The sequence below is a fragment of the Megalops cyprinoides genome, chromosome 23 (genome assembly GCF_013368585.1).
Source record: "Megalops cyprinoides isolate fMegCyp1 chromosome 23, fMegCyp1.pri, whole genome shotgun sequence".
Lineage (NCBI taxonomy): Eukaryota > Metazoa > Chordata > Actinopteri > Elopiformes > Megalopidae > Megalops > Megalops cyprinoides.
Window position 1 is genome coordinate 2,370,752 of NC_050605.1, and position 11,429 is coordinate 2,382,180.

General features: G+C 40.2%; 1 protein-coding gene across 2 annotated transcripts; it reads left to right on the forward strand.

The window, feature by feature from the left end:
- The first annotated feature begins 1,828 nt into the window (after positions 1 to 1,828).
- LOC118770355 (suppressor of cytokine signaling 2-like) lies at positions 1,829 to 9,736 on the forward strand. Of its 2 annotated transcripts, none has more exons than XM_036517969.1 (3): positions 1,829 to 2,264; positions 2,999 to 3,281; positions 9,146 to 9,736. In XM_036517969.1, exons 2-3 carry the CDS (start codon positions 3,155 to 3,157, stop codon positions 9,637 to 9,639), a joined length of 621 nt encoding a protein of 206 aa, XP_036373862.1. In that variant the 5' UTR covers positions 1,829 to 2,264; positions 2,999 to 3,154; the 3' UTR covers positions 9,640 to 9,736. The 2 variants fall into 2 exon arrangements, with proteins under 2 accessions (XP_036373862.1, XP_036373863.1); XM_036517970.1 differs by having other exon boundaries at positions 9,149 to 9,736.
- Positions 9,737 to 11,429: the final 1,693 nt, after the last annotated feature.

The window sequence follows — 11,429 nt, forward strand, 5'->3', positions numbered from 1 at the left end:
GAGGGACCTCTCTTATACCTCTCTTTATATTAGCTTCAGTGTGTATTTGCTACTGAAGGTAGTGCCAACTGCTGATTCCTTCAGATCCTACTGTGGAGGTTCACTTAGTTGTCGACTGAACGCGCGTAACAAGCAGTCTTCATGTGTTGTGTCTCTAAAGAAAAACAAAACAAAAAAAGACTCATAAAATGCTTCTTACGTGCGTTTATCCAACTAAGGGAACAGTGGGATAAGAAGGAATCGGTTGGTTCGTGTGGTATACCCTTCTGAAGTACATAATATTAGTTGGCGCTAAACATATTTGTTTTATACTGTATATCCGGTATGTCTATCAGTATTTAGGCTACTAGCAGCGAATTCAGCACGTTTAAAATACATATAGCTATTCCTATCTTAAACTTTGTCACCAGTAGTTAGTGCACGTATGTTCAGTAATGCTCATTGTATCTGGAGGTTCCGTATGCAGACACTCGGATAGCGTCACCGTAGTGAATAATATGAAATATGCATAGCCTACGTGTTGCGAAAGTTCTCTTTCACTTTGCATATTACCCACATTTAGAGAGTTTCGTTCTCATTTTTAAATCTGCTCAAGGATTTATTTTTCTTTTAAGCTATACTGATAGTTTTAGCCTATAGTGATAGTAAAGTGACAAATACAAACTAATTAGCCACAGACATTTCTTACTATTACAAGGTAATTAAGGACAAATCTATTCTAGGTTGGAATGTTTTATCCCACGGACCTTACTTAACCTACATTTGTAGCCCGGGATTGGATATATGCATCTTTCAGGTTCCTTTTGTTTTTCACAAATATTGGGAAATGTGTCTGTCGTGCTGTTTTGTTCTGCTGGCAGCTGAGCATAAACAAGAGCTTCACAATTGCGAATACATCAAACTCTGGCAACACATTCTACTAATATCACATCCTTATTAGCCAGTCTTGCTGGCAACCAACTTTGGTAACTTTTTTATTATTTGTGTTCAGTGTCTGATGCCAATTTGAAATCGAAATTCTTAAGGAGAGCCACGCGTTGTCGGCTCGAAATAGGAATGAGTTGGTTTGGGGGTCTTAAATAGAAACAAAAGGAAGCTTTACTTCGAGACTGAGCCGGCCTTGGTCGCAAAGCACATGACTTAGCTACAAATGCCACTGTTGATTTTTCATGTATTCAAATCCAGATGATTTTGATCCAGATGAAAAATGTTTCTGCATCCGTCCTGTACTTTAAGACGATAATAGTAATAATAATAGTAAACATGGTAATACTGTTTGCGTTATACTAACCTAAAATGTTCAACACACCAGAAATCCTACATGTAAAGGGCAGGTGAAACTGATGAATCTGGGAAGTAGTCTTATCTGAAAACATTGCACAGTAAGTGGTGTTAATTTGAAACCTCAATGCCCTCTCGGCTGACCTGTAACCATAGCTAGCATACAGCAGTTTTTCTTGCAAATGCATTTGCCTCTCAGAAGTAGCCTACTGTTGTAGCCTAAAACGAGTTCACTGCGGCGAAGTTCTGTAGTTATTAGGAATTAGTAGGTGCTGTTTTTTATTATTTGTTTCATAATGAATTGTATGTTAATTAACAGTTTATATTTTAAAGTTATTATATTGAAAAATACATATTTTTTGAAAATTAATTAGCTCGATTGACCATATTAATAGTTCCAATGCAGCACATAAACGATGCGTAGCCACCTTAAGAAGGATGCGGCCGTCTGGTGTCACGTGACATAGTTCCTGGAAAGTTCCTGGAAATCGGCCTCTACATACCACTCTTCTGGATTAAGTTATTTAAACACACGCTTGGACCAGCTTCAGGGGCTACAGTCAAGTCACGAAAGCAACATCGGCATTGTCGCCTTGTTTTACAAGAATGCATACCGATTTGAATCGAAACCGATTATTTAGAATGATACACCTTTAATCATCGGTTCCGATATAAACTATTGGCATTGCTCTCTAGCCAAATCCATTAAGGGAAGAACGATACTCTTTTAGGGGAAATATAACTGGATACCCTCGGCATGTCGTCTAGCAACTACAGAAAGACAAAAATATGTGTCGCTGTATAGACTAGACTAGCTTGCTAGCAGCCGAAGGTGGCAGTGCTTTGTTAAGTGTTGAGCTCCAGCACAGTGTTTTGATGGCTTGCTCAATTTCAACCCGATGCCGTTTGAGGTGTAGCCTACACCAATGCAGAAATAATAATACAGAAATTACTAACAATACAGCAATAATCACTTCTCTCAGGTAAGTGCCTTCGCTCAAAACATATTCATGTTAATTGACACAATGCCTACTTGCTAGCCAAGTGTACTAGCTTGTGTTCAGTATGCAGTTGTTAACTGCTTGCCAAATTGCTACATTAGCTATATTTCGTTGTTCGTTGACAATATTTTTGTAGGCTAATGCATAGACTAGCAAGCCTGTTGGCGATTCTGACATGCACTTATAAGAAAGCTGAAGCGTAATGGATTTTTATATGTAAAAAATAGGCTACCTATCTACTTAACGAATCATTTATACACCAAATAACGTTACAGACTATGCTAAAGGTGAAACGTGTATGAAAACATGATTTTCGTATTATAGGCTACGAACTCCCAGTTGGAATGGCATTTTAATTTAGTGTTACTGCTTATTACCTTACGACACTTGCTTATATCTGTCATTTTTCTGTGACAAGTGAACATTGTTAGGAGTTCGTAAGTAAAATCCTGAAGGTGTGACCATTTGTGTGTAAACCTACCGGTTTTCGTGGTAACCGACCTGCATTATGCAACAAATGCTAGGTAGGGATTAGACTGCGCTCTTAGAGTCCGTGCGTTACTCACTGCGTTGAACACCATCAGTCAGTTTGCAGTAGTGTCGTTAGAGTGATTGGAATACTACCCCGTGGCTTTCTACTAGAATCTGAAATGTATTCAACGCGATATTTATGCACGTTATTTATAAAGAAATAAATATGATATATTCTTTTACAGGAGGAAGAAGGCAGAAGAACGCTTGTTCATTCGTTCGTAAATTTGCAATGAAAATACAAAAGATCTGCTCGCTGCTCAAGTTGTGTCAGTTTGGGGCACATCCCGGCAAAATCCGCACCACTCGTTGAATATCGGCGCACTGCGGGGACCTCTCCAATGACCTGCCACTCTTCCGACTCCGCGGATACCCCCCGGAGCGAGAGGAGATCAGAAACTGACGCTAGAGTGGTAGACTCTGACCAGAGCCGCATCGCCGCTGCCATGAGGGACCTGGGTAAAACAGGTACTGGCTCTCAGAGGGCAGCTATCCTGCTACTAGTCTCAGTGCCTTGTCCTGTGAGAGCAGATGTGTTCCTTAAAAGTTGCACTCCGTTTTTTCGCCTTATTCACGCACTGTATTTATTGTATTCTAGCTGGAAGCACGACATTTGAGCTAGTAATTGCTGTTCGCCTGCACTAGTAACAATGCAGTGTAATAGTTTACAGACTGGTAGTTTCAGTAGTCAGATTACGGTTCAGAGTTAAGATTTTTTCCTATTCATGCCTCGATTAAATTGATATTTGCTGTCAGCTCATATAAGACCCTACAAATCGAATTACTCATCTGAAGTAGTTTCCCATTTGCCGTTGTGATTTTATGTATTGCTATGTCATTTTTTAAACAACAGTCACATTATTTGAATACCCATAATCATTTATGAAGTTAGTGAGATTTGTGTTTAAACTGCTCACAAACTAAGCATCCACTAGGCTATAAAATGGCAAAGGGAATAGCTGGTCCGAAAGCATTATGGAATGCCACCGCAGACGGAAGAACAAATCTACCTGTCTGAAACGTTTTTCGTTTTCCCTCTTCTGAGTACCACAAAATTCTCTGGAATGTTCTGAAATCGCTTGATCAATCGGCCACAATTTCAAACGCTCGTGTCGACGAAATATACACCAGTTGCTGGCAAAGCCAGATACGTTACTGTTTTTACATACCAGTATGATAAATTAACTTGTCATTTGTAACAGGAACTTCCTGTGTTTAGCGTTATTCTGTTCAATCATCCATCGTGTTGCCTGTTGATCAACCTGTCGTGCAATTACAGATTATCACATGGAAAGCAAGATAGTAAGGGTGGACGTCTGTGTCAGTTATGCACACAAAATGCACTTCTGTAATGCTTCGTTAAAGTACGAATTAAATTGTACTATGGATTTTCTGTAAGAATATGAATGTGAGGATAGTACACAAGTAAATATTTAACACCCAGCATCTACACTCACAGTCACTGCCTTCTTATTGCGTACAGGATCTGATGTCGTCCACATACGTAAAGACTGCGTGTGCATTGTTTACGATAAAAGCCCACGTGAATGCGCGCGGCATTTACTCTTCCGTCGTAGCCTAATGGTTGAAATGAGCGATCGAGAACAATTACTCCTGGATAACGACGCGACTGGTCACATTTACCGTTCGTAACAGCGTAGTTCACGTGCACATTCATAACCGGGATGGAACCACAAAGACTGGGAAGGAATGATGTGATCTGAGTCCAAACAGTTGAATTTACTGAAATTTTTACAACATGTAAAAAGCGGACGGTAAAGTTTTATAAAAAGCACCATATACCTGAATGTATTTATTGTTATAGATACTGATAGGTATGCATACTATAGATATATGGATGGATAGTCTTGTAGAAACAACGTTTGTGTTATTTTGTATACGACGAAACAAACAGAACCGTTACACATATGAACGCGTAAAATGTCAGCAAGAATAACCTATTAATTATATAATAGATAATTAGATAATTTGTAGGCTAACATAAATTATCTGAACAATTTACTTTCAGGTGGTAGGTAGAGTTTAATGTTATCATTTTGGCAAGCCGCCTACCGCATACGTGCTCTGTATGGGCGTTTTGGTGCATTAAAATTCTTGCGATTTCTGCTGGTGCACTACTGTCTGTATTTTTTCTTGCGCCGGATTTACTTAAATTGACTTTGGTCATTGTGCCAGTCACCATCGTGCCGTCTGCGCATGTTCATCTGTTCCTTGTGTGATGTAGTGCAACTTAATTCTTTCTTCTTTTTTTGCATGATCATATTTAAAGTTCAGCGCTCATATTTCAACGTGTTTGTCTAATTATCTTAGGAAATGATGCTTTCATTTACTTGGACCAGTTGACTTGTGTTTCTGTGACGCAAACTACGTTAACAGGGCGTTTTACAGTCACTGCGTAAATTATCTCCACTCCGGAACGTTCTTAGTAAATTGGTCGCTAACTTCACGCCGACTGTTGCCGCAGCATAGTTTGCGCTCCGCCATCCACTTCGTTAAATTTGGGCCGCGTTTCTGTAAGAACCCCCATCATTGGCACATAGACTGGTTGGTTGGTTAGACTGGAGTGTGCTCCGGCATATTAAAGCATTCAGACGATCCTTTTTGTAACATGATTTCTTAGGGTTGTAAGTGCCTAACAAGATAGGATAAGGTTACTCATCTTGCAATATTGACAAAGTTCTTTATTGGCATGCTGCCTTATTTTAATTTCTGATAATTGTACCTCGAGGTAAAGCTTTCTTTTGTGTTTTCGTCCTGTATTATTTTCGTCAATCAGTTGGGCAGTTTGCTCTCTATAGCTATTTTAGCTATAAGATAGCTACCTGTATGTGCAAATACAGAAAACAAAATCATCAACTCAGGTCCACTCTTGGGTGTTGTTTTTGGCATTTCTGTAGTGTGGAAAGGACTTTGTTACTCCACTGAAATAGCTGTCTGGGTAGGAAACTATCTGGCTAGATATGATGGCAACACCTCTCTATTCATCATTTTATGCAGGTAACTAGGTACCTGGTGATATTTTTTCCAATGAGGTATGGCTGTGAATGGCACTTACCTGTGAATGGTACACTGTACCTTCATATTTTAGCTACACACCAGTTACTCTTAATTTAGCTGAATGACATTCTGGGAAGCAGTTCCTGTATGTTTTATTTACAGGTGTTGACACATTAATTCCTGAGTTGGGAGGCCTATATCTTATTCACTCTCAGAGATTGATCCCAGACATGTGGTGGTAAACACCTCAAGGAAGAACAAAAACAATGGATGATCAGTATCTTCGCTTTCCTTCTTAACCTCACTCCTACTGTGTAAACCAGGGGTCTCCAACCTTTTTTCATCTGAGAGCTACTTTGAAAAAATGAAAGTGGCAGAGAGCTACTCATGTCTTATATTACTCACACTTATTCACATAATGTATCAAAACACTCACATTAACCAGCGGAATTAAGATACTTTTTGTATATACATGTATCAAATGTCAATATCCAAAGCTCGCATTTTGTATCAAAAGCATCTTAAATTCACATCAATAGCATGTCAAATGTATGTTTTGTATCCATATGTTTCTAATTTCAATGTGTCAAGCTCACTGCAGCAAGGGGTGAGAGCAGTCGCCCCACCCACCCTTGAACCCGGGTCTACAGGATACCAAACTGTAGCTTTCACCGTGACGCCAAAGAGCCAGGCTCGTTGGTATGGCAGTCACAGCACATACTCAACCGTGGTGACAGCACTCTGTCATACTCACATAATATATCAAAATATCTTAAATCCACACCAAAGTCATAGAAAACATAGAAAACATTACTATGTGTTTATGACATGAGATGTCAGACAAATTTGGTGATCATTGAATGCTGTTTTGGAACATTAAGCCACGTTAAGCCTTTTCCTTATAATGGGCGTCAATGGAGAGGAAAACGCTTAATGTAAGATAATGTCCATACTCATAGGATTTCGGTTTTGATATTTTGACAGGTGAAAGTATTTATGAGAAGACATGTCCGAGAAAAATTTGGTGATCATTGATCGCTGTTTTGGAACATTAAGCCACGTTAAGCCTTTTTACGTTAAGAGCTTATGTCCCTGAAATGGCGCTGAACGTTGCATCTTTTAACGACTGAAACGCTGGTACCGCAGATGAGGCACACACACTTGTCCTTCACATTTGTGGAAAAAAAACTTGTGTTCCCTTTCCTCATGAAAATAGCATGTTTTTTTTGGCCTGGCCACTTTCTTGGTTCATCATAAATCTGGCTATTTGATAAGCTAAACTGGCTTGCTAACACCACCGAACTCCTTGCTTTAGCTCAGTAGCTACCTGAGTAGCTACCCTACTGCGTAACTGATGTGACGACGTGTTGGCAAACTTGACAGTACCCTAACTTATTTGATTGACAGCTGATATCATTTTGTGTTGGAGGGGGTGGGACATCTGTGTGTTTGATTGGATTGAAATGGGAAGAGGTTTCCAGGGTGCATTTATTTGTTGTCGGATTTTTTTGTACATAATCTTTGAACCTTTTGGCGAGCTACTCAAAAACAGGCAGCAAGCTACCGGTAGCTCGCGAGCGATGTGTTGGAGACCCCTGGTGTGAGCCAATTAAACCTCTTGTGATCTCGCCAAGCCACAGGAATAAACATGCATGTCACAACAGAAACTGTGGTGGTTTGGGCAGTATTTTCCTGTGTCTGTGCTAGGCTCACATGCTTCCACAATGTTAGAGTAGTTAACTTGTTTATGAAACATAATCAATCAATCATAATAATCATAATCAGTCAAAAAACTATTTACAACAAAGAAGCTGTTTTATGAATATGTTCCATTAATGGATGAATCACTGTTGTCAGCATGCATTCACATCCCCACTGTCATTATTTTGCTTTTGCATCCTCCTTTGACCTTGGTGACACAAAGCAGGTGCTTCTGATAGACTTTTATGAGGTTAAGGCACTTCTCAGAAGCAATTTTTTTCTTCTTCTCAGAATTTCTTTGGGGCATTCCGATTTCTTGGTCTTTGCTTATAAATTTTAATTCCTGAATTTGAACCACAAATGTTCTCTTGGATTGAGACTGGGGATTGCAGTAGCGTGTCTGGAACATTATTGCAGTCCTTGCTTTGCCATTGGCTGGTAGGCTTTCATGCATGCCTTGGATACGTATGCTGGTTTGGCCTTTTGCCCAGTAGTAACCTGTGTTTTAAGCCTGTGGTACATTAATACTAATCTTTCCCTGGATTCTGAGGCAAACTTCCCTAAATCCTTCAGATTTCTTTTTTGGATTTGGGCTTGGATTTGAGTTTGGCGCTAGTTATTTTCAAAGAGGAAAAAATAGTCAAATTAGTGAAAAGGGATGGATTCTGAAAATATAAAAGTATCCACGGCTGTTTCCTCCCGGTCAGATTTTACACCAATATGTATATGTCTGAGAGTGAGATCTGTAGGTGTAAATGATTAGATTATAATCAGAAATGTACATTCAGTTATGGTAAGGGCACCCCCAACTGTATAAAAATGAAATGTCACTCATGCTGACCTGGGATCACAGGTACTTTGAGTGCACTGAGAATGAGCATTAAACCCCCCCAAATACCATCAGCTGGCTGCGCCCACAGTGGCAGAACTAGAGTTTTATACATGGGGTGGCTAGGGGGTGGCCAAGACTACTTCAGGGGGTCCATATACCATGACAGAAAATTAGTGTGTAACCCTAACCTGGCATCTAAGGAGCATGAATGAATCCTAGAATTGCTGATCAGAGGTAGAAGTGATAATTCACTTAACCTGGAGTTCTTCGATGTGGCAGATAGTGTGGTCCACTAGGGTTACTTCACTAGAATTCTTTAACATACTATGAATAGCCAGTGTCTCTACCTCGGAACTGCAGCTCAGCACACACTCACACACACTGTACTCACATACTGGAGAGACTTGGGTCACTCTGTTTTCATCAATATATAATCTGGGTCTATAAGTGTTGAATATCCAAAATATTTTCATAAAATAAAGCTCAAGCACCAAGGAGATAAGATAGCATTTGTGTGTGGCATAATTTGCATAGTTTATTTATGGAAGTAAATTTACAACAAAAAAAACACAGTGAAATTTAACATACCAGGTATCGCCAACTTGTACAGATCACTCTGACTCACCCAAGTCAAACAATATTTTTTTTCTGTCTGACTGAAAAAGTCCCACCAATATTACAAACTTAAACAATGCTCCCTGCAATTATTGCAAGGTTGTTTTTATTCAAAAAATTTCTCAACAACAAGTAAGACATTAGCGTGTGTGTGTATTTGTTCAAGCAGGTTGGTACTGGGGCAGCCTGACGGCCAATGAAGCCAGGAAGATCCTCCAGGATGCCCCCGAGGGCACCTTCCTGCTGCGCGACAGCTCCCAGCGGGACTACCTATTCACCATCTCCGCCATGACCTCCGCGGGCCCCACTAACCTGCGCATCGAGTACAAGGAGGGCAAGTTCAAGCTGGACTCGGTGGTGCTGGTCAAGCCCAAGCTGAAGCAGTTTGACAGCGTGGTGCACCTGGTGGAGCACTACGTCCTACTGTCCCGGACGTCCCGCAGAAGCAACAGCAGTGGCGGCGGCGGAAGGCCCCCAGTCTCACCAGCTCCGCCCAACGGAACAGTGCAGCTGCTCATGACCACGCCCGTCTATGCAGCCACGCCCTCCCTGCAGCACCTCTGCCGCATTGCCATCAACAAAGCTACAGGAAGGGTCCAGGACTTGCCCTTGCCTAACAGGCTCAAAGATTACTTAACGGATTATGCTTATCACGTGTAACCGACGTACAATGTTTGAGCCACAACCCCTCCTCTGCCCCGACCCCCTCCCCCGGTCCTGAAAGACTGCCTTTCCTTTTATCCTGTGGGAAGGTGAAATTGTGCACATGGTTTTCCTGGAGTTTTTTTGCTGTGTAAATTTTTTTGTACAATTAAGGCATAAGGGAATTTTTTTCCGTAACAAATCTCAACCAGTTTTCAGAACCCTTGTTTCCTTGTGTCTGGTTTTCCTTTTGGTTCCTGTCTGATGTTGATGGTTTCCTTTCTAGTAGCTATAACACATTGGAATTTGTGATTGAAAGCTTTGTCAGTCTTAAATGTAGACTTCTGTCCTGCATCATTCTGAGAAACTGCAGTATTTTGCACCAATATTTCCTCTCAGCATGTTCTGTATTTCAAATATTTACTTGACATTTACTGCTAGTTCCATGCAGAAAGTTGAGTGTTTTGTAGTTTGACATTAGGTTCATTGGACAAAGGTACTTGGTAGCTAGACTGGGTGAAAGTTAGATCTGTGTAAATGTGTCCTGACCAATATGGCACACCCACAGGGCATAGCATCCGGATCAGTATTACAGCAGCTCCTGCTACTTCTGCAGAATTAGCCATATTTGAGAATTAGCCACATTCTTCCTGCGATCCTGTGCTTGATTTTCCTACATATTATGTTCACCTGTCTTTACACAGGCTACCTCCCACCATCACTTTAAAATGAACAGATCCAGCTAATTTTAAGTCTTTTGCACAAAATAAATGCATTGTAAACCCCAGACTGTTTACCAAGCTCATTCAGATCATGCTTGCTAATACAGAAACAGTATTTGTTGATTTAGTAGCCAAACACTTTTACTCTGAGAAAACATCTGAATTTGATTACCTAATGGATAACAGTATTTATTTAAAGATATTTTTGTGTTTACTTTTTTATTATTTTAATGTATTTCTTTGAAACTGCCAAATGATGACAATTATTTCAGCTACTTCTCTGAATTTAATTTCATTTGTTTTTGCTATTATTTCTTTGCCTTCGCTTTGCCTGGCTGTGAAATGTGTCATTTCTATGGTTGCTCTCTGGTCTGTTTTTTTTTAACGCCATGCCAGTGTGAAGAGGTTCACAGTCTGACCACGCCACGGTTGTCCTGCCAACCATCCCAGCAGATGTTCCCTGGCAAGTTTCCTGCCACCAAAAATCAAGAAATAAAAACAGAAAGCAAAAATTTAAACTGTGGCAAATGGCATGACAAGTCTCTTCCCCATTTTGTCCTGTGGCCCTGAGGTGCCGCTCTGGGAAACAGTCTGGATAAAAGTGTCTGAATGTTAATATCTATAGTGCTCTGCATTTATCTGTCTGTTTCACCTGGCAGGCTATAAGGGAGGGGATATAAAGACAACCAGTGGTAAAACATTGGCAAATTCTAACTCAAAGCCTAGGACCATACTGTCCTTGTACTCTGTGTTAAACAAAAATTTTATCACTACACATTCTTTGAAACACATAAATTATCACTTACTTCTACTACTAATAATATCATTAAATATACATCTGGCTCAAGTATTTCATTTGACACTTGTATCCTAAGAAATAATTACAAATAATAATAACTGAAACCTGATCAGATTTATCAGTGAGGACTGTTGCACTTCTTAAACACTAATGCCTAATTTAGATAATCCCTGCCATGAGCTGATCAGAGGGCAGTAATTCGGAAGGTTTTAAAAAGACTCAGACAAACTGCCAGCACATGGATTCAGCCATGTTCATGACTGTTGTGTCGCGCAGGCAGTGCATAA